The sequence below is a fragment of the Loxodonta africana genome, chromosome 9, assembly GCF_030014295.1.
Source record: "Loxodonta africana isolate mLoxAfr1 chromosome 9, mLoxAfr1.hap2, whole genome shotgun sequence".
Taxonomy (NCBI): Eukaryota; Metazoa; Chordata; class Mammalia; order Proboscidea; family Elephantidae; genus Loxodonta; species Loxodonta africana.
The window spans coordinates 103,721,710-103,746,503 of record NC_087350.1 but is presented as its reverse complement, the minus strand read 5'-3'; the positions used below and the strand labels follow the sequence as shown (position 1 = coordinate 103,746,503).

At 38.6% G+C, this 24,794-nt stretch overlaps 1 protein-coding gene across 5 annotated transcripts in view; it reads right to left on the bottom strand.

Annotated features, from left to right (window-relative positions):
* MPDZ (multiple PDZ domain crumbs cell polarity complex component) overlaps positions 1-24,794 on the bottom strand; it is a 147,369-nt gene that overhangs the window by 54,542 nt on the left and 68,033 nt on the right. For all 5 annotated transcript variants that reach the window (XM_023545266.2, XM_064290503.1, XM_064290504.1 and 2 more), the window contains 4 exons: positions 18,450-18,734; positions 18,028-18,151; positions 12,018-12,216; positions 5,936-6,040 (listed from right to left, as the gene is read on the bottom strand). In XM_023545266.2, the coding sequence (XP_023401034.2) occupies positions 5,936-6,040; positions 12,018-12,216; positions 18,028-18,151; positions 18,450-18,734 (713 nt within the window). The remainder of the gene's footprint in view (positions 1-5,935; positions 6,041-12,017; positions 12,217-18,027; positions 18,152-18,449; positions 18,735-24,794) is intronic.

The following is a 24,794-nucleotide window of genomic DNA, read 5'->3' as shown; positions in this document are numbered from 1 at the left end:
TCAGTCTCTCCAGATGATTCCACAACCTGGAATTCTTTCACTAACCTGGGTACACTCTCTAAATGCGCGGATGATTCTTCACCCATCTTACAAACGTGGTTTTCAGGGCTCATGGATCATGTGGCCACCACAGAGCTGAATGGACCTGTTCTGTTCCTTCTGCGTTCACACGGCCAAGAATGAATTAGAATTTTTTGCTCCTATGTCCCACTGTTGAATATCAATGAGCTTTGTGTCATCTATAACTATTTTTTTTGCATCTGCATTTAGGCACCGGTGAAGTAACTGGCACAGGTGACACGGTAAAGCAGTAGAGGTCAGATCCGAATAAGGCCATCTTACTAGAGAAGCTGGGCTCTTAATCTCCAGATTGCGCTGCCACATACTTTTATACTGGACTTAAGCAATTCTTTCTTTGGATCCACATTCAGGACCTTCTATTCGTACACAGAAGAAGTAAAGTTCAATGGTTAATAAGAACCTGGACTCTGGAGACTAACTAGACCCTAATCTTGGCTCTAATGCTTATGAGCTGTGGGATTTAGCAAGTTACTTAAACTCTCTCTGCTGCAGGCGCCTCTGTAAAACGCAGGGAGCCTTGTTTGGTTTGCATTTGTTTTAAGCACCATTGTAGTAACAGCTAACATACTTTCTCTGGAATAGCAGTGAGCAGGGAGGTAAACGCTGCACGAAACAGGCCATTCCGCTTTCTGCGCTAGAGGGAGCCCAGTGCTGGAAGTAACTTTTTCCTCTAGCACTTTTTTGAGTACTTTTAAGGCCACAACTTAATAGAAATAAATTATCATCTTGCAGTATTCTTTAACTAACTCATTGGAAACAATTGCTCAGAGGAACACTGGAAAGATTACTTTTTACCATTTTGACAGGCAGTTATTACAGGTAAGCAATACTCAATTTATGCCACTAATGTTGAGATGGAAATTCTAGAGGGGAGTGTGGCTGAGCTTTGTGAATACTCCTTTTCCCATAAAAATTCACGAGGCACCGAAGACCATGATATTCCATCCCTCTAGTAAACTCGTAACATGCCTTTCCCTTCCCTAACACTCCCTGTAAACTGCAACATGTCTAGTTTGCAAAAGAACAACAATGTGGTATTTAGATGCCAGCTGGCTCACTAGGCACCAGGGTGCCCAGGGATGTTCTGACATTCTCTAAATAACTGTCGAGTCTCTACCAGAAGACCTCAGAGTGTCTGCAAGGCCATTTCTGCTCTACAGCATGCCTGAGGAGAAATTTGGCACTCAGTTTCCAATGCAACTGGGAAAAAAAAAAAAAAAATTTCACAACTGAGAGTGTAAAATAGTACAATCTTCATGAAATAGCAACTTGAAATTATTTCCCTCTCTGCTATGAACTCAGTCAGTGGCATCATTAAAACCTCCTTTCATTAGGAAAAAAAAAAATTCTGCTTTATTATTTAAAAGGTCATAGTAATATATTTGTGGAAACCCTGGTGGTGTAGTGGTTAAGTGCAACGGCTGCAAACCAACGGGTCGGCAGTTCAAATCCACCAGGCACTCCTTGGAAACTCAATGGGGTTGTTCTACCCTGTCCTATAGGGTCGCTATGAGTTGGAATCAACTCGACGGCACTGGGTTTGGTTTTGGTGTTTAATATATTTGTACTGTTGTTGTTAGGTGCCTTCGAGTCAATTCCAATTCATAGTGACCCTATGTACAACACAATGAAACACTGCCGGGTTCTGTGCCATCCTCACAATCATTGTTATAGTTGAGCTCATTGTTGAAGACACTGTGTCACTCCATCTTGTTGAGAGTCTTCCTCTTTTTCACTGGCCCTCTACCTTCCAAGCATGATGTCCTTCTCCAGGGACTGGTAGCTTCAGACAACATGTCCAAAGCACGTGAGACAAAGTCTTGCCATCCTCGCTCCTATGGAGCATTCTGGCTATACTTCCAAGACAGATTTGTTCATTCTTCTGCAGTTCATGATATATTCAATATTCTTCACCAATACCACAATTCAAAGGCTTCAATTCTTCTTCAGTCTTCCTTATTCATTGTCCAGCTTTTGCATGCATACGAGGTGACTGAAAATATCATGGCTTGGATTAGACACACCTTAGTCCTCAAACTGACAGCTTTGCTTTTCAACAACTTAGCGAGGTCTTTTGAGGCAAATTTGCCCAAAGGAACATGTCATTTGATTTCCTGACTGCTGCTTCTATGGGTATTGATTGTGGATCCAAGTAAAATGAAATCCATGACAACTTCAATATTTTCTCCATTTATACAAGATGCTGCTTAATGGTCCAGTTGTGAGAGTTTTTGTTTTCTTTATGTTAAGGTGTAATCCATACTGAAGGCTGTAATCTTTGGTCTTCATCAGTAAGCACTTCAAGTTCTCTTCACTTTAAGCAAGCAAGGTTGTGTCACTTGCATAATGCAGGTTGGTTAATGAGTCTTCCTCCAATCTTGATGCCATGTCCTTCTTCCTACAGTCCAGCTTCTCTGATTATTTACTCAGCGTACAGACTGAGTAAATGCATGCTGAAAGGATACAACCCTGATGCACACCTTTCCTGATTTTAAATCACACAGTATCCCCTGTTCTGTTTGAGTGACTGACTGCTTCTTGGTCTATGTACAGATTACTCAGGAGCACAAATAATGTTCTGTAATTCCCACTCTTTGCAATGTTATTCATGATTTGTTATGATCCACATAGTTGAATGCCTCTGCCTTTAGTCAATAAAGCCAGGTAAACATCTTTCTGGTATTCTCTGGTTTCAGCCAAGATCCATCTGACATCAGCAATAACATCCCTAGTTCCACGTCCTCTTCCGAATCCGGCTTGAATTTCTGTCAGTTCCCTGTTGATGTACTGCTGCAACCGTTTTTGAATTATTTTCAGGAAAAATTTTACTTGCATGTGACATTAATGATATTGTTTGACAATTTTTCCATTCTGTTGGGTTACCTTTCTTTGGAATGGGCACAAATATGTTTCTCTTCCAGTTAGTTGGCCAGATAGATGTCTTCCAAATTTCTAGGCATAGACAAGTGAGCACCTCCAGCACTGCAACCTTTTGTTGAAACATCTCAATTGGTATTCTGTCAATTCCTGGAGCCTTGTTTTTCTCCAATGCCTTCAGTGCAACATGGACTTCTTCCTCCAATACCATTGGTTCTTGAACATATGCTACCTCCTGAAAACAGCTGAACACTGACCAATACTTTTTGGTACAGTGTCTCTGTGTTTTCCTTCCATCCTTTTTTGGTGCACCCTTTGTCATTCAACATTTCGCCCACAGAAGCTTTCAATACTACAACTCCAGGCTTGAACTTTTTCTTCAGTTCTTTCAGTTTGAGAAATGCTGGGTGTATTCTCCCCTTTTGGTTTTCTAACTGTAGGTCTTTGCACATGTTATTATAATACTTTGTCTTCTTGAGCCATCCTTTGAAATCTTCTGTTTAGCTCTTTTACTTCATCATTTCTTCCTTTCACTTTAGCTACTCTACATTCAAGAGCAACTTTCAGAGTCTCTTCTTACACCCATTTTGGTCTTTTCTTTCTTTCCTATCTTTTAAATAACCTTTTGCTTTCTTTGTATACGATGTCCTTGATGTCATCCCACAATTCATCTGGTCTTCAGTCATCAGTGTTCAGTGCATCAAATAAATTCTTGAGATGGTCCTAAATTCAGGTGAGATATACTCAAGGTTGTATTTTTGGCTCTCATTCACTTGTTTTAATTGTCTTCAGCTTCAACTTGAACTTGCATATGAGCAATTGATGGTCTGTTCCACAGCTGGACCCTGGCCTTGTTCCGACTGATGATATTGAGCTTTTCCATTGTCTCTTTCTACAGATGTAGTCGATCTGATTCCTGTGCTTTCCATCTGGGGAGTTCCAAGTGTAGAGTCACCATTGATGTTGTTGAAAAAAGGCATTTGCATTGAATAAGTCGTTGGTCTTGCAAAATTCTATCATGCAATCCCCAGCATTATTTCTCTCACCAGGTACATATTTTCCAACTACCAACCCTTCGTCTTTGTTTCCAACTTTCACATTCCAATCACTAGTAACTATCAGCGCACCTTGATTGCATGTTTGATCAATTTCCAACTGCAGAAGTTGGTAAAAATCTCCAATTTCCTCATCTTTGGCATTAGTGTTTGGTGCTGTCATGGACTGAACTATGTCCCCCCAAAAATATGTGTATCAATTTGGTTAGGCCATGATTCCCAGTGTTGTGTGGTTGTCCTCCATTTTGTGATTGTAATTTTAAGTTAAGAAGTTTAAGGTGGGATTGTAACACCACCCTTACTCAGGTCACCTCCCTGATCCAATGTAAAGGGAATTTACCTGGGGCGTGGCCTGTACCACCTTACTCTCTCCTCAAGAGATAAAAAGGAAAGGGAAGCAAGCAGAGTTGGAGACCTCATACCACCAAAAAAGCAGCACCAGGCGCACAGCAGTCCTTTGGGCCCAGGGTCCCTGTGCCTGAGAAGCTCCTCGACGAGGAGAAGATTGAGAACAAGGACCTTCTTTCAGAGCTGATAGACAGAGAAAGCCCTCCCCTGGAGATGACACCTTGAATTTGGACTTTTAGCCTACTTTACTGTAAGGAAATAAATTTCTCTTTTTTAAAGCCATCCACTTATGGTATTTCTGTTATAGCAGCACTAGATGACTAAGACAGGTACATAAATTTGAGTAATAGTCATATTAATTGATCTCCGTTGTAGATCTATGGGTATTATCCTATAACTGACAGCACTGTACTTCAGGATAGATCTTGAAATGTTCTTTTTAATTATGAATGTGATGTTATTTCTCTTCAATTTGTGAATCACACCATAGCAGACCATATGATTACAGGTTTCAAAATGGCCAATGCCAGACCATTTCAGCTTACTAAAGCCTACAATATTGATCTTTATGTGTTCCCTTTTATTTTTGATGATTTGCAATTTTCCTAGATTCATACTTTGTACATTCCATATTCTGATTATTAATTGATGTTTGCAGCTGTTTCTTCTCATTTTGAGTCATACCACATCAGCAAATAAATGTCCTGAAAGCTGGATTTCATCTACATCATTAAGGTTGACTCTACTTTGAGGAGGCAGCTCTTTCCCAGTAGTATTTTGAGTGCCTTCCACCCTGAGGGGCTCATCTTCTGGCATATGTTAGATAATGTTCTCCTGCTATTCATAAGGTTTTCACTGGCCAATTTTTGCAGACATAGACTGCCAGGTTCTTCTTCCTAGTCTGTCTTATTCTGGAAGCTCAGCTGACACCTGCCCACTATAGGTGACCCTGATAGCATCTGAAATACCAGTGGCATAGCTTTCAGTATCACGGTAACATGCAAGCCACCACAATATGACAAACTGACATACATGACACATGTGGTGGACATTTGTATTAGGAGCCTTTAAAAAGTCACAGTTTTCTATGATGCCTACATACCAAGAAATTTATTTCAACATTCTCCGTAAGAGGAAAAAAATAGTTATTAAAAATGCTTCTGAATTTGAATGTGTGTTAGTGAAGAAATAAGTAAAATTTCTGATGACGTTTGAAAATAGATATGAAGTCAGAAAAAGCATGATACATAACTATAAATTATATGTTCTAGGAAACTTGTCATATTTATATCTGGGGTGATTTACCGAAATTCAATGTGCTAAAAGTACCGGGAAGTAGAATTCAAGATGGTTTTACTTCCTCGATGTGTATTTTACATATGTCTCAAAGTTTCTACACTATATGATAATTACTACTTAAGCTATTGATTGGGTGGGGGGAGTATCTTTTAAAAACTTATGAGAAGGAAAGGAATTCAGTCTGTGTCTTTGCTCCATTCTTCTCTGGCCCTGGATTCAAAACTCTTCTTTACAACTTGCTGTATTCATGTTAGCAGGTTTAATATTTCACTTACCTTTCAGTGTATGAAGAAAAAATATCTAGTGCCATTATCCCTCCAGATTGTTGTTCCAAGCTTATTCTGAACTCTTCCAAATGTACTGCAGGCACGTAAGTAATTCTGGAACAGAACACAACTCATGGCAGTAAAGGGGAGGAAGGTTTCGCCCGGCTGTTGGAAAAAGCTTCCACCGTAAAAGTATATTGTCTCTTCATCTCTACCTCTTCACACACCAATTTAATTGGTTTACTCAGCAGCGAATCCAAATTTCTGAAGGATACAATCTATCCTACATAAACTATTCTATGGGCAAGAATAACAATAGAAAATACATTTTCACATGCTGGTGATAAATGATCTACTTACCAATAATCAGATGGGAGAGAAACGCAGCATTATTTATATTTCCCAATGAGAAGGCTAACGGTAATATTTTGAAATTAAGACAATCTATAAATCTTTACAATGATAATTGCCCGAAATAACATTAACTTTGTCCAAGGATTTCCGGGTTGTCTAGCAGAAACAGATTAGGTATGCCCTAATAAAACACTGAGTGTGAAACGTTACTTTAGGTTTTTCCATAATCTGTAACTAACTGTAGACATTAACAAGCATTACTGATAATTACGTGTTAGTTCTACTAAGTTATGGCCTCTTAAGTCTCAAGTTAAACCATTATAAGTTTATGGAAAATCTCTCTTACTAATTTGTACCAGTTTCTTATAAATACACTTTGGTTTCAGAAAAAAAGGCCTACTGTTTAGGCCTGCATGGTCAGGTACTCATGCTACAAGTAGTGGCTGAATGCCTGTTCTGGTAAGGCACTGTGCTGCCTGCTGACTACAGCTGTACTGTTTACAAGCGTACATAGTAAGATGAAGAAGTTTGCTGCTATTCTCTAAAGCCCTATACTTAGTTTATGTACTTTTTCAAGTAGACTGTTCCAACACTATCAAATGAAAGTAAGGTGAAAGAAATACTGTATTTGAAGCCAATTAAGTATGTTTAACTAAAAAAAAAGTATGTATCAAAAATAACCAACCAAACCAAACCCAGTGCCAACGAGTCGATCCCGACTCATAGTGACCCTACAGGACAGAGTAGAACTGCCCCATAGAGTTTCCAAGGAGTGCCTGGAGGATTCGAGCTGCCAACCCTTTGGTTAGCAGCCGTAGCACTTAACCACTACGCCACCAGGGTTTCCTGTATCAAAAATACACAATATGAATATCATGAAGACTACTAAACCATCTATCTATAGCTTATCCATTAAGACAGTAAGTATATAAAACCAGAGCCGTGGAGGACAGACCTAAATGGACTGTCTTTCCTACTATCATAAAATAAAAATTGTGCCAACAGCTTAAGCCATTGAGTTGGAAGGGGATATATAATTTCAGATCTATTGGTTATTCCATAAAAAACATTCACTCTGTGAGGCCCCTTAGGTTTGGAGTGAGAAGATACGATTCCGCTGCTCATCAGGAGGTGATGCGGGAGCAAATCACCACTGCTGAACCTCCACGTCCTCGATCACAAAGTGATGCTATTGTCAGCCAAGAAGCACAACACAAATCTAAGGAGGTGTTCTCACAGGACATCAACGCTCCTGGCCACGCCTGGTCGTGCTGGCCAAATACGAGAACCTTTAGAAATCTCACAGACACGTTTAGCGCACAGATCAAAAAATGGTGGAGAAAGCACACTGCGGCGGATTTAGGACCAGGCTGCCTGAGAGAGTTTCATTCTAAATCCAGTTCTATTTAATTTATTCAGCTATAAAAACACTTTCTCTAACTTGTTACAAAAATATATTAAAATAGTAAATTTGCCTTTATGCCTTCAAAAATCATGAGCCAAAATGAGTAAGTTATTTCTGGAAAGAAGATTATATTTTACACAAAGAAAAAGAAAAGTTAAACTTAAAACCTAAAGCCTGAAAAGCCTATTCAAGAAAACTGATAGTATTCCTGAAGATTCATGAGAAATAAAACCTTAAGCAAAAAAGGTAGGGAAGGAAAGGGTGGGGGGTGGGGAGCTAGAACACAAGGGTGAAAATAATATTCAGTACAAAGCAATTAATTTTTATACTGATTTGAGAAAGAAAAGATGTTGCTATTCCAACCAATGTTGAAAATGAGCTTTCCCCTGTATTTGTTCAAAGCTGTTTTTCTTTTTACCAAAAAGGGGGGTACCATACATATATTTTTTTCAGATACTTTGGGGAGGGGGAGCAAGGAACAGCAAGAAAGGCAGTCTTCATAAATATTTAGCCTTATCTAGACAGTGAGGCCACAGAACAATCTCCCCACAATGCAACAGGACATGCAGATCAATTCGCACACACTCCTGGTCACACAGCCACAACAAACTGCCAAGTCACCAACAGAGAACAGCAAAACTGCATTACGGACGGTGTAAACACACAAAGAACAGCTCAGTGAAAGCTGTATTAAAAATTCTGAAAAGTAAACTAACCTTTGGTTTCCACATGGAGTGGAAGAAAAAAGAACACCTTTAGTGATGCCGAAATGTGATGCGGGTATGAATCCAGAAGGTGTGCCTGCCCAGGCAGGCAGGACTTCTCCCTTACAAAGGAGCTTTGAAGCTTAGGAGTTTGGAAAATATGATTTTCAAACGCGTTCACAATCATCAGCGCAATGTGAAAATGTGGCAATCTCACAGCTCTGCTGGGATTTATGTTCTTACGTAAACGGAGAAGAAAAGCCAACATGTATACAGTGCATCTCTATCTGGACCTCTCTGCACTGGGATGTTACAAATGCATGAAATGGCTTGCACAGACAAGTTGTAACATACAGCCATAATGAGCTTTTGAATCATCGATACTCACACATAAAAGGAGGCTCGATCGTCAGCAGGTGCTGTAGAAAATCTAGAATGTGAAGCATACGCTTCGGAATCTTTTGACAATGGTGTTAACAAATGTCAATGTCTTGTGCTGAATGTGAGAGGCATACATATGTAGTTAAAAGCGGGTGCTCCTGGTTTTTTTTTTTTTTTTTTTTTCCCTTTCCACCTCCCTCCCATCTCCACCTCCCCCAGAAAAGCATCTGCTGTTTACTGGTGTCTATAGCAGTGATTATTAACAAGCCTGGAAAAATGTAACTGCAATCAATCTTTTATTCCTTGATCAGGAATTCATCCCACACGTTGGGTTAAGGCAGGTGAATTCTGATTCAACTCGGTAATTATCTGGCAGATGTTATAAGCAGCTGCTGCTAAGCACAAAACCCTGGCTATTATTACAGAAATATAAGAGCTCCTGGCAAGGTGGAGTGAGAAGTGAAACAGAATGCATTCTGGTGTGGCTTCACATCTGGCTTTCCATAGAAAATAATGAAACCTGGAACTTCGACTGTCTGTTCTTGAACTCTCGAAACGCAAATTATCTACCCAGGCATGCATGAAGGCACACACACAAAGTTGCTAGCAAGCTACCGTAAACGGCAAGAAAGAAATCCAGTGCATTGTCTCCATAAGCAATGCTTTTCCTAAATCCCGTCAGTTATGGAACCAAACCATTTAACATCTTTTAGTTGAAGTCCCCACATTGCACCCCTCCACCCCTGCCCTGGATTAAGCTAGGTTCATAACAAGTCATAAAAAGAAAGAGATGTGGATGGTGCTGAGATCCAGGCAACGATGGCAAGGCTTTACTGGCCAGATGTCATGGTTCCATTCAGAATAAAGAGAGGACGAGACTTTCCTTTTGGGAGGATAACTCACAAAGCTGTCAAGGTAATTCTAAACCCTTTGGCTTATATGAAAAGTAAGTGACAGGGAGGGGACAGGGTCAAAAACACTTCAAGCAAACTGCATGGAATATGCTGCTCAGCCCTGGCCAACCTGAATGACAGACTATTTTCATTTTGTCATTTAATACAATCTTTCTTACATAGGATTATATGAAAATGATGCTAGTTTCTACCATTTACCCAATGAGTCAAACTCTACAAATATACTGAATCAGAGCCTTAGTAGACACTTGAGAAGAAATCAATGTGTTTTCTGAGTAGGTCTGTGTGTGTGTCTGTGACAGAGAGACACTGATTGATTGACTGACTGGCTTACTGATTGACTGTTTCTAGAAGAGGAAAGGTTGTACGTTGTTTTCTTATTTTTTTCATGTAAGATTCTACAATTCATTTTGCCTCCTGAGATCCCAACGCAATTACTTATCAGAATACCTCTCTAGATATCCTTCAATGTCATAATACAGCCTCTGTCCACAGCAAATTGGTAAATTCTGGTATTGAATCTGAGGGTGGAAAAAAATGAGAAAAGGGGAAAGATACTTTTTAAGCTTGACAGATGGGATAAAATGTACCTGACGACTTTTTGGAGTTGACTATATGTATGACTTATGCCAAACTGACATCACAATGGTCTGATATTTTGGTCTTTTTTTTTAATGTTCTGTAGTGCATTAGAACGGAGGGGTAAGGCTGGCACTAAGCAGCAATTCTGGCCATCAGAGTGCCAAAAAGTGGGCAAAGGACCTATATCTGTGCACATAGCATAGCCCACGTACTACTGCACAATAAATGAAACGATCAGGTACTAGACCGTCTGCATTTTATAAAAAAAAAGTCCGCATTTTATACTACATCTAAACTACGTAAGTTTAAACCCTTGCCAAAACTAGTCTCCACATGGATCTATATCATTCATCTTTTAAGCTGAAGGAATAAACGATGGCCCTCAAGTGGTGGGGAAAGTTTCCCCTATCTCTTAGTGTAGAAGCACGGACATTTTTAATGATATTCACTTGTACCTGCATTATTAAGATAATTAAGGAACAGTCACACGATCTGATGATTTGATCAATGATAAAAGTCAAAAAGACATGCAAAAAACATGAAAACCCATCAGTGAAGCTTCTGCCTAAAAATACTTCTTCTGTATATGACACAGAATCCACTCCGAAAATTTATGATACATATTTTCTGCTTTTTATTGAAGATGGAATGAAAACCAGATTGTAAATGTAGCTTTCCTTACCTAAGCTCTAGCAATACATACTTTGCAAAATAACCAGTAATAGTAATGCAGTAGTAAAATAGCATTAAAAGAAAAAAGTTTCCCATACCTAGTAATCGTTTTGTCAAGTTAAGGCAAACAATCTTTTCCTGTGCTTTATTCTACTATTATATCTCTTATACATATATTAAATGCAAACGTCAAAGATTCATGCTAAAGAAAAAGGCCAAGCTATTACATTGATGAAGTACGACAATAAAGTCGAACTGATTTTCATTTTGGCTCCAGGAATGTTTTGGCCTTAATAACCAAACCACATGTATGACATGCTTTTAATATATTATGAGCTTATGGAACATTTAAAACACTTCCTGACAAAATATCCTATGTGAGCTCCAATCTGTCTATACCAAAACGTTAGTGAATCCCCTTAGGTAATGAGTTAGTTCAAGAAAGGGGAAGTTACGGGTCACACTGGAACTGTTCTAATAGGGTGTTTTCCATGCCAAGCCCTTTAAGAACTGGTCAAGTTTTAGGATCCACAGAGTTGAATGTGGTAGTGTACAACTCCCCATACTGAGGTCAATCCAAACTTGTGGGTAAGATCCCCAGGGGACCCTTCTGCTCCATGAAAGATGTCTCCACGTAGGCTTTAACGTCTGGCTCCAGACTGGTTCTTGAAGCCCCAGAAACTCTGGCAAAGACATGTCTCATGGAATATTTATCAACATTTGAGTATATCTCTTGCTACCACTGGCTTGTCTTTTGGTCCACTGATAGTATCAAATATAGCACCACTCTTTCCAGGAGCAACTTCTTCAATACAAACGTTGATAGGAGGGTTGTTGCAGAAATCATTGGAGAAGTACAATTAAAAACACAAAGCAATATTTTCAACACTGTTACAGTCTTCAAAAAGAGAAACACTGCAATCAAGAACTCCTCAGAAAATCAAATTCTTAAGTGATTTATGCTAAATAAATAGGTGATAATTTTTCTACCAACAGAAGCATATACTGAAAAAAAATCTGATAAATGAATTGAAATTCCTGAGTTTCCCAAGCCAAACTGGGACCCACATGATACCTACTTTACGTCTGGGCCAATAAGAGAATGTCTTCGCAACATCGCTCGAGCCTGGGCATTGGTTAAATTGATGGTAGATTCTTCATTAATGGACAAGATGCAGTCCCCAACGGCAATCCGGCCATCTCGACTGATGGCACCACCATGAATAATGCTCCGGACAATCATCCCCAAGCCATCTTTATTAGCACTGACTGTCATCCCTACGGTAAACAGGAATAAAGGTATGTATTAAATACATGAATTCCAAATTTGTTTTAATTTGAATTTAATAATGCCTATGGAGTCATTACTATAGGGTTGCTATGAGCTGGAACTGACTCGATGGCAGTGGGTTATGAAGCCATAGATACAAGAATACGGGTAACTTCTTTTAGGCAATAAAAAATAACATGAAGCAAAGGAGTTTTTTTTTTTTTTCCTAACAACAAGGTAAGTTTTAAGTAAATTTTAAAATGTTTATGAAATTTCAGAGAGATGAAAACACTCCAAACTGACCATGGTAGAGATGAAATAGGTCTACAGTACAGAATGAGTGTAATTTAGGTCATGTAATGTGCCGCCTACTACACAGAAAGCTCTCTGGGGGAGATGTATGCTATTCGACACTATGGACAAAATTTTACAGTAGCAGTTCATTTCTTATGTATGTAAGAGAATAAAAAGCAAGACTACAAATGGAAAATTAGTTCTATAAATTAAAAAATGTTCTCTTATTTCTAGATCATTTGTTCATTCAGTGTCCATGTACTCTATGCTTAATATGTACCATGTACTGTGCTGGTTGCTTGAGATAAAAAACATAGTACATTGTTCTAACATCAAAGTGCTTGTTTTTAAGTCTTAATCCCCAGTGCCTATCACAGTGCCTGATTATGTAGTAGCCTGTTGAACTGAAATGATGTGGATTTAATTCTAATCTATTCCCATTTCATCTCTAAATCTAAACTCCTGTGGGCTCCAGATTTGGATATTCAAGGGCCTTCTTGGTGTGGCCCCTGGATGTCTTGTAAGAAACGCAAACTTAGTAAATACAAAGTTAAGCTTTTTCAATTTTCACCTCCCCATATTTCACCATTTGGTCCTTCTTCTTGGTAAACAGCACCACCATACTACTCTTCATTACTCAAAACAGAAATGTTGGCTTTGTTCTCAGGGCAGATATAAAGGTATAATGGTAATTATAACAACTTTCTTTGACATAGTCACTAATTCCTTTTTAGGCTTCTTTTTTTTTTTTTTTTACCTATTTTTAAAAAAAGGAATGGAAAACTGTTTTTCTAAATATTAATTCTGCTGTGTACCGCTGAGTCGATTCCAACTCGTAGCGACCCTAAAGTGACTTACTAGGACAGAGTAGAATGCCCTGTAAGGTTTCCTAGACTGTAATCTTTACCAGATTACCAGGGCTTTTCTCTGGCAGAGCCTCTGTGTGGGTGGGAACTGCCGAATGCTTAACCATTGCGTCAAATTAGACACAATATTTCAAACATTTTTTAAAAACAATCTTGGTTATGTTTCTAGCCTAATATTTCATGCCGGGATATGAGCAACAAGGCTTCTAACTGTCCTTTTCTGACAGAAATGAACCATGACCAAATGTATTTCAAATATGCCGTTAAGACTCATACTAATGATTTTTAAATGCATTAAAAAGACACCCTGTTGAGCATAAACCAACAAACAAGTCTTTTCCATCCCAGGTGGATTTCTCATAAGCAAAGAGACTGACTCTGAAATGTTTCATTAGGTAACCTAATTTTGCCCTGATAATGCCACTTTTTCTACCAATACCTACCAAACAACTCTACTAAGGCTGAAATGTGTGACCAAACAAAATTTAACTCAGTGGCCCATGCTGGAAATCTAACCCACCATCTTGTTCTCATTAGCACTCCACACTCTCCAAATAAAATAAACCACAGACATGGGACATGTCATCATGAACTATTGTTGACATGACCTCTGAATTCATTTTTCACAGAATATTTAATGCACAGCTCCATCAACTGCTAGAACTGTCAGGTCATGTCAACTGTATAAACTGACAGGCTGACATCAATGAGCTCAGCTTATATTTCCCTTTCACCAATTGATAATTTTCAGGGTTTAACAACTTTGAGGTAATGGCCACTAAATCTTGGTAGTAACGTGTAAGAACTCTTAAATTTTTCTTGGAAGAAATACAGTAGATAGTCCAAATCATGCACTGTGGAGCCAGAGACCTGGGTCCAAATCTGAGCTCCATCACTTCCAAGCAGTGTGGCCTTGGACAACTGACTTAACCTTACACTGGGCCTTAGTTTGCCCATCTGTAAAATGGGAACAATAATGTCCACTCTCAGCACTGTTTAAAGAATTAAGTGAGAAATAGGTATGTAGAGTAAGTTTCAAAGCATCTGGCACAAAGCACACAATATTAAACAGCTGCAAAACTAGAAACAAAAGAAAACTCCCAGGATATATTTAAAATACATCTCTATCCAATCCAAAATCACACTGCTCTCTAAAAGCTAACTGCAAATCTTAACTCAGCCTTAAAATGAAGCTTGTTATTATAACACTCTGAATATTTTCTTGGATAATTCAAGCACAGAGTACATTGTGTGGTATGGGAGAACCAGAGATGGACTGAGGTTTGAGTCCTGGCTCCAGCCCCTAAGGGTTGAGTACTTTCAGAGAAGGAGCCCTGGTTGCACAGTGGTTACATGCTCTGTTGCTCACTGAATGGTTTGGTGGTTCAAACCCACCAGCCTCTCCGAGAGAGAAGGATGTGGCAGTCTGCTTCCATAAAGATTATAGCCTAGGAAACCCTATGGTGGCAGTTCTACTCAGTCCTACAGAATTGCTATAAGTCGGACTCAACAGTAATGGGTTTCATTTTCAGAGAAGTTACTAAATGTGTCTACACTTTTGTACCTAATCACTGAAGAGAGGATAATAATAATTTCCTTTCCTTTTTTTTTTTTACCTTCAAGCCCTAATACAACATAATTCAATGCCCACAGACCTAACAAAAATCATCAAGATTAGATGTGTTAACAGTCACTATATGCATGTGTACACGTGTGCATATCTGCACACAACATTCCTCCTTTAGATTCAACAAAGTTAAAAAAGCGATTCATGAAATCAAAACAAATGGATTATGGCAGCATTTATAGAAACCTATTATTTACTGATAATTTCTTCTGATCACCACTAGTGGTGATTAGAGAAAGAATAAATTATCCAGGGGGCTAAAACATCATACAACTGGTTAAGAAAAGACAATGGATCTAAGAAAATGTGTTCGGTGATAGAACCCTTCATAACATACTCTTCTATCCCTACAGAGCCAGGCTCTATGTAGATTTCCTAAAATATTATTTTCACACTTCTTGTTACTTCAAGTTGTAAAGGCAACACCTTCTTACATTAAAGCTTAACTGAATGCTTTAATTAATATTTTAATGTTTTATACAGACTTTAAAAATAGGCCTCATTTCGTGATTCCGTTACATCTAGTGGAGCCCCAGGGGTGAGGTGGTTAAGAGCTTGGCTGCTAATCAAAAAGTCAGCATTTCGAACCAACCAGGCACTCCTTGGAAACCCTACAGGGCAGCTCTACTCTGTCCTCTGACTTGAGGACAATGGGTTTTACATTTAGTGACTTTAATAAGTGCTGCAGAAATCCGATCTTGTAACAAACACCTCACGTCAACTGAGGTAACAGAGAAAAGTTCTCGCCATGGCACAGAGTTTCCAAAGTGCTGGAGGAACCTGAAGTTAGGGAATCAAACTGCCAGGGATGAAGCCCTATTAACTTTTGAGGGGTGTAAATGAATTCAGATAATGGACAATGAAGGGGAAAAGTCCAACTAAAAGTTGCTTACACTTTACAGTCTAGTTGTTAAACTCACGGTGCCATGATTTTATACTTGTAAATAAGTGGCTTACTTTCACAAAACAAATGAAAGGGCTCTTTGATGCCTCAACTTTAAAATCGTCAGAATCGACTGGACGACAACGGGTTTGGTTTTTTGGTTTTTTGAAAATCAAGCTATCCAGGTTTGGAAACCATGGTGGAGTAATGGTTAAGTACCATGGCTGCTAACCAAGAGGTCAGCAGTTCGAATCTACCAGGCAATCCTTGGAAACTCTATAGGGCAGTTCTACTCCGTGCTATAGGGTCGCTATGAGTCACAATCAACTCGACAGTAACAGATTTTTCATCCAGGTTTAGATGACTTTCCCAAGTGCTTAATCATGTAGTATGTTTTTTTTTTAAACCAAAACTTAAAAGCTGACATGGCATGATTTGAACCCAAACTTTTATTGCAAGTCATTGCTATTCCCATTAAGTGAAAAAAAGAAAAATCAAGTCCAAAATAAATTTGTTGGCATAGCTTTTGCATTCAAAAGAATTAAATCTCATCCACTTTAGTTTTCAGTGAAATCTGAGAATAATTAGGTTCTTAGTGCAATGTGAGACTATACCAATGATACAGAGTTTCAGAACGGAAATCAAGTTGAATGAACAGAAAACAATAAAGGTATTAAAATATTGGAAAGATGTCTCTCTCTGTCACAATAACAAACTTGATATAATTTTAATAAGCTATAAACAAGATAAAGGAGCCCTGGTGACACAGTGGTTAAAGTGCTCAGCTGCTAACCAAAATGTCTGTGGTTAGAACCCATTAGCAGCTCTGCAGGAGAAAAGATGTGGCAGTCCGCTTCTGTAAAGATTTACACAGCCCTGGAAACCCTATGGGGCAGTTCTACTCCGTCCAATAGGGTTGCTGTAAACAAGATTATAAACACGATTACAGAATACTGCAATGTAATATACCTGGGATTACAGTTTATAAAATTGTACAGACCTGATGTTAAAGGTTGGGCATGACTACAATAAATTTAGGAAAAGACAGTCTTTCATTACAACTTTGACGAAGGCCAGCCCTGGGCTAGTATCAGTAAAACACTATTCCCTGACCAGAGGTCCCGATACCAAATAAGGTGACCATTCTTGCTCAGAATGTAAGCTATGAGGAGTTCAAAACGATCATTATATTTTCCACGTGAAATAGTGACTCTAATAAAATAATACAATGTTACTTAAAATACATAAATGACCCGCTTAGAAATGTAGATAAGAAATTAATGAACTGACAAGTTTCCTTCTCTGTGCTGACATTACATCTTGGTTGGTTATATCATAGAAGGAACAGGATCTGTGACACAGAGTTAGCCAAGTGCCTTGTACTGCATTTGGGCATTTGGGACAACTGATTTATCATCCTGCTTATCAGCACCAAGTGCTAAAGACAGAGCTGAGTCACATGACTGCTGAATGCAATAAGAAAACAAATTTGTCTGCCTCCAAATAGTTTTACTTACTGCAATTAGGATTTTACTTCTATGGGAAGTTTTCTTTGCCCAATTCAGAGGGATCCATCTGTAATTATTAACCAGCACAACACTTCATGCGTAACGGAGAACACAAAACTCCTGCCACCTGGGAAGAACTACTGAATAAATGCATTTATATTTTGGTGGTGGCACACCTGGCTGTCTTTTTAGTCTTTATCTCAGTGAATGAAGGAAATTAAATACAAACTGACTTATGCATAATGGGTAGCATTCAACGAAACTAATAATTTACTTTTGCAAAGAATTTACAGTTCTAAATTGCTGACTTTTCATTTTCTAAGAATTCCTCTTCTGATTTGCTGTTTCATATACAAACAATTCGTATATCTTGTACTTAAATGGAAATGAGGCTTATGAATACTTTTAAATAATTAAGAGAGTGGGAGAATTTAAGCTAGCCTGAAATAAACAAGGCTATTAACATTTCTGGAAAAATAATGAGTATATATAAAAAGACAGGCCATAAAAGGAACAGGAAAATTTTGATCATCTGTTTTCTTAGCTATAGGACAAAGTATGGAAAACCTTCTATATGTCCAATATTTCCTCTGAGTAAGGAGGCTGGGGGAGTGACAATATGTAGAAAATAAGGAACTTACCTAGGCTAGAATTGCCTTTTGCTATAGTAATAGTCCTCTCCCAAGAGTCTCGGGATGCATTTTGGAGCATGACACACTCAGCAGGACAGGCCAGGGGGCTCTGTTCAAGTAAGTACTCAGAGCCCTGAGGGAAAGAAAACGCAAGTCACACGGAAAGGAAAACTAGACTTTGGAGTGCGATTTCAACATCACAGAAAAAAAAAAAAAAGAAATCACAGATGTACCCTAATTGGCAGTGCTTTTTTCAGCAAGAACCTAGCACTAAAACAAGTTCATAGGTTGCCTGAGGATAATCTCAGAGTCGGGAGAGCACTCTTTCCATATGAGAGGATTAACCAGGTGCCTCTTACCCTTCACTGCACTCCCTCCCACATCCCCACCCCACTCCCCGACCCCCCAAAAAGTTATCTTTAAAATGCTACCTTTCCAGTTGAATTAGGGAGCAGAGAAGAACTAAGTTCTGCACTTGATATACCCTCATTTGGTAGCTGAGACTCAGGCCATGCTCCTGTGTTTTCACATTTGTATTGTTGCTCAACAGTGTTTGCAGGTGTGTAATCCTTTAAGGCCAAGCCAGAAGCAGGCTCCAAGTTCAAGTCCCCTGAGGGCACTTTCTCTTCCTGTTGTTGGAAGGGATTCTGTGCATACAGCTCCTCCGAGGACATATGCAGGTCAAGTACTGGATCTGAAGAAGTTCTGGCCACGTCCTGATGAGTACAGAATTTTTGAATATCAAGAGTTGTGATCACAATTACATGAGTGTATTTGGCAAGACCACTTCTTAATGAATAAAACACAACTATTCATTACTTAGAAAAGATTAAAAGACATACAGTCTCTTCCTTAGCACATTATCTACACATCTTTGTCTTCATGAGTGCTTTTTGAAGGCGCTTCTTACAAATCCTACGTCTCCTTTTACTGAGTTACATATGTGCAATATGCTGTTCATAAGATCTAGATGAAATATTATGTTCTACCTGCAAATAAAATTACTCAGAGTGCAAACTACGTAGCGAAGCCAATAATTTATATTTCTAAATCTCATTTAAAGTGTAGGTCATTTCCAGTCAGTCTCAAGCTATTCCTACTTACTATGAGATCAAGAGCTTAAAGAGTATGACATTTGTGGACTCAGGCTCACAAGAACCTCCAAGAGAGTATTATCTGATAGGCATTTATGGAGAAAAACAGAAAGCCATATAATTCATATTATTATAGGAAAAATTTCATAAAGATTCTGAAAGATAAAAGAGAAGGAATGCTAAGATGGGGTGGCTTGCTTGCTCTGGATGCATCATCAAGAGGAATCAACAGCTGGAGGATAACATCACGTTTGTGAAGCAGAGGGCCAGCAAAGGCAAGTGAAACCCAAGGTGAGATAGACTGGCACAACAGCCACAATGATGGACCTGAACATGCTGGTGACTGCAGAATGACACAGAACCAGGAAACGTTTTGTTTTGTCACGTTGAATGTTGCCATTAGTTAGAGTCAACTTGATAGCAGCTATCAATCAATTAAAGGTTAGATACCAAGTATACACACACACTTTTTAACTCTAAACAGAACCATACAATAAGTATTTTTTATTTGCTTTTTTGCAGTATCTTTCTATCTTGACACGAGAGATTTCCATGTCAAGTAAATAAAAGTTAACTTCAATGTTCTTATGACCACAAAATATTCCTAGGTATAAATGTAGTAGAGTGTATACTCTGAGCCAGGGTTCATATCTCTAGGTTTGGATTCTGGCTCCACTAATAACTGTTTGAGCACTGGCAAGTTACTTAAACATTTATGTATAAATTGGGAAAAATAATAGGACCAGCAGGGGTCTCTGGGTGGTGCAAATGGTTAAGCCCTGAAAGACTGGAAGTTCAAACCCACCCAGAGGCACCTCAGAAACAGGCCTGGTAATCTGCTTCCAAAAGGTCACAGCATTGAAAACCCTGTGGAGCACAGTTCTACTTTGACACACAAGGTTGTCAGGAGTTGGAATCGACTTGACAGTAAACTAAAAACAACAACAATCATAGCTTTACTGAGAGGACAAAGACAGTTAATATCTGCAGAATACTAAGCTGAACTGAATTAATAGAAAATGCCCAGTAAACGGTAGCCATTGCTGTTATTTTACTAAACACCTTTGTGCATATGTGTGAAAATTTATTTAGTGTGAACTCCCAGAATTGGAATTGTGGGTCAAATGGTATGCACATTTAAAATGTTGACACATGGTACCAAATTATCTTCCAATTTTGACTTGCAAAACCAGAATATGGGAATATTCCATTATTCATCTTGCTATTCCTAGATATATTTGGCAATCTGATCCATAAGAAATCTATTCATTAGTCTTTTCTGTGCAAGTCCCTACTCTAGTGAGGATATACCATTTGTTGATCTTCTATGAATATTCTCTTCCTACACTTTATCAAACGTTCTATTAAGTGATTTTTATTCTTAGCATTGATGTACTATGAATATAAAGTTGTTATTCACAATATATGTTGCAAATACTTTCCCAGCCTGTCCCTTATCTTTTAAATTTGTATGTTATATTTTATCATGAAGAAGTTGAATTTTTTATGTCATCGAATTTGTCATTTTTTTCTCCATGCTTCTGGGTTTTATATCTTGTATACTAAGTCTTTCCTCCACACAAAGTACATGAAATGTTTTCTAGCATTTTTCTTCTATTTTATTAATGTTTTCAGATGCAACTTTTTAACCCATCTAAAACTTATTTCCGGGCATGGTGTGAGATTTCAGGTTTTGCTAAATGGGTAATTAATTGCTCCAACACAATTTATCACATGCATCTTCCTCAATGCCAGTTATCAACTTTTTGGAACTATCAAATAACTCCTGGTACAAAAGACTGAGGCAAGTGGGAATATCACACAAAAAAGTAACATCTTTACTTTCTTCCAGAACAAATGACATAAAGGTGTAATCTACACTTCCAGAACATAAATAATAATCTGTTTGTTCATTCACTCAATTTTGATTATTTTATTATTATAATAACAATGTACTTACTATAGAACTGGCTAGCATCTATATTACTAAATTAATTTTAATAATTAGCAGTAAATCATCTACACCACGCCTCAAATAAAGATAACAATCAAAACTGTTTTTCATCAGAAAAAGAGGTCAAGCAGCCCTTGTTAGCTGGGGTTTACTGTAAATCATGTAACAGAAATTTCTATGCATTATTCATGAAGGAGTTAACACAGACACACAGGAAATAAAGAGCTAATCAACACAGCAGACAACATACGCCTACTTCAGAAACGTTTCTGCTTGCTGAACAACCAGCTGAGTTTTATTTTTAAAAATCTTGTGGATCTAAAAGAAAAGCAGTTCTTCCCCCATAAGATGTCCAAAAATAACTCTACAATTTCCCAGCACAACTTGGTATCTAAATTGAAGTCTTCTAAAAATCCACATTAATATATGCCTCCACTTGACAACATTCTTGTCCTCAGAAAAAAAACAAATGGAGGAGAGGCAAGGATGGATTGTGTTTACTTCTGCTTATCAAAGATATGGTGAAACCCATGTGAAACTGTGCACTACAGATTAGTAAATAAACACAATTAAGGGCTTTCATACCTTGCTTACTGTAAGCCTGTGCGTAACTTGCTTACCAGTTAATCTGCCCCTGGGAGGTTAAATAAAAATGTCACATATACCTAAAAGTAGCTCTATCTCTTAAATGTAATATATGAGTATGGCTATGGATTTTATATATATATATATATATATATATATATATATATATATATATGGATTGAATCAGGAAAAAAAAAAAAGCCATTGCCGTTGAGTCTATTCCAATTCATAGCAACATTATGAGGCACAGTAGAACTGCCCCATAGGATTTCCAAGGAGCAGCTAGTGGATTTGAATGGCCAACCTTTTGGTTAGCAGCTGACCTCTTAACCGCTATGCCACAGTATTGAATAGTGCCCTCCAAAAATACGGCTTGGATTCCTGGCCCTTGTGTCTGTAGATGTGATCCTCTTTGAAAAGAGAGTTTTTCTTTGGTTTTTGATAAGGTCATACCAGTATAGGGTGAATCCTAAGCCTGACCGTTTCTGAGTTATAAAAAGGCCAGGATAGACACAGAGACACACACAAGAGGGAAGGCAAAAGCTATATGAGGATCATCTGCAAGTCAAGAAATGTCAAAGAACCAAGGAACGCTTGGGGCTACCGACAAGGAAAGAATCAACACTGCCAAGACCCTGATTTGGACTTTCAGCCTCCAGAACTGTCAGAAAATAAATTTATGTTCTTTAAAGCTACCTGCTTGTGGCACATGTCTTACAGCAGCACGAGGTAACTAAGACAGTTATACTCGGGGCACTTATTTACCCAGATATTGTATTTATATATACTAGCTACATATTTACATATGTAAAGAGATGATGGAAAAGCTCAATATCATCAGTCAGAACAAGGCCAGGGGCCGACTGTGGAATAGACCATCAATTGCTCATATGCAAGTTCAAGCTGAAACTGAAGAAAATCAGAGCAAGTCCACGGGAGCCAAAATATGACCTTCAGTATATCCCACCTGAATTTAGAGACCATCTGAAGAACAGATTTGACGCATTGAACACTAGCAACTGCAGACCAGATGAGTTGTGGAATGACATCAAGGACATCATCTATGAAGAAAGCAAGAGGTCACTGAAAAGACAGGAAAGAAAGAAAAGACCAAAATGGATATCAGAGGAGACTCTGAAACTTGCTCTTGAGCATCGAGCAGCTAAAGCAAAAGGAAGAATTGATGACGTAAAGGAACTGAACAGAAGATTTCAAAGGGCCTCTCGAGAAGACAAAATAAAGTATTATAATGACATGTGCAAAGAGCTGGAGATGGAAAACCAAAAGGAAAGAACACACTCGGCGTTTTTCAAGCTGAAAGAACTGAAGAAAAAATTTAAGCCTCGAGTTGCAACAGTGAATGATCCCATGGGGAAAATATTAAACGATGCAGGAAGCATCAAAAGAAAATGGAAGGAATACACAGAGTTGTTATACCAAAAAGAACTAGTTGATATTCAACCGTTTCAAGAGGTGGCATATGATCAGGAACCGATGGTACCGAAGGAAGGGGTCCAAGCTGCTCTGAAGGCATTGGTGAAAAACAAGGCTCCAGGTATTGATGGAATATCAGTTGAGATGTTTCAACAAACAGAGGCAACGCTGGAGGTGCTCACTCATCTATGCCAAGAAATATGGAAGACAGCCTCATGGCCAACTGACTGGAAGAGATCCATATTTATGCCTATTCCCAAGAAAGGTGATCCAACCGAATGTGGAAATTATAGAACAATATCATTAATATCACACGCAAGCAAAATTTTGCTGAAGATCTTTCAAAAATGGCTGCACCAGTGTATCGACAGGGAGCTGCCAGAAATTCAGGCTGATTTCAGAAGAGGACGTGGAGCCAGGGATATCACTGCTGATGTCAGATGGATCCTGGCTGAAAGCAGAGAATACCAGAAGGATGTTTACCTGTGTTTTATTGACTATGCAAAGGCATTCGACTGTGTGGATCATAACAACTATGGAGAACACTGCGAAGAATGGGAATTCCGGAACGCTTAATTGTGCTCATGAGGAACCTTTACATAGATCAAGAGGCAGTTGTTTGGACAGAGTAAGGGGATACTGACTGGTTTAAAGTAAGGAAAGGTGTGCATCAGGGTTGTATTCTTTCACCATACCTATTTAATCTGTATGCTGAACAAATAATACGAGAAGCTGGACTATACGAAGAAGAATGGGGCATCAGGATTGGAAGAAGACTTATTAACAACCTGTGTTATGCACATGACACAACCTTGCTTGCCAAAAGTGAAGAGGACTTGAAGCACTTACTAATGAAGATCAAAGAACACAGCCTTCAGTATGGATTACACCTCGACCTAAAGAAAATAAAAATCCTCACAACTGGACCAATGAGCAACATCATGATAAACGGAGAAAAGATTGAAGTTGTCAAGGATTTCATTTTACTTGGATCCACAATCAACAGCCATGGAAGCAGCAGTCGAGAAATCAAAAGATGCGTTGCATTGGGCAAATCTGTTGCAAACGGCCTCTTCAAAGTGCTGAAGAGCAAAGATGTCACCCTGAAGACTAAGGTGTGCCTGACCCAAGCCATGGTATTTTCAATCGCATTATGTGCATGTGAAAGCTGGATAGTGAATAACGAAGACCAAAGAAGAGTTGACACCTTTGAATTGTGGTGTTGGCGAAGAATATTGAATATACCATGGATTGCCAAAAGAACGAACAAATCTGTCTTGGAAGAAGTGCGGCCAGAATGCTCCTTAGAGGCAAGGATGGCAAGACTGTGTCTTACATACTTCGGACATGTTGTCAGGAGGGATCAGTCCCTGGAGAAGGACATCATGCTTGGCAGAGTACAGGGTCAGTGGAAAAGAGGGAGACCCTCAACAAGGGGGATTGACACAGTGGCTGCAACAATGAGCTCAGGCATAACAACGACTGTAAGGATAGCACAGGACTGGGCAGTGTTTCGTTCTGTTGTGCATACGGTTGCTGTGAGTCGTAACCAATTTGAGGGCACCTAACAACTTTTTTTTTTTTTTCTTAACAACAACTAACAGCTACATATTTAAACATTCACTAAACACGGACCTGGTTTTCTTTAATAAGAAGTCTACTAGAGAATTCTTCTTTTACTTAAAAAAAAAAATACAGTTGCTCCAATT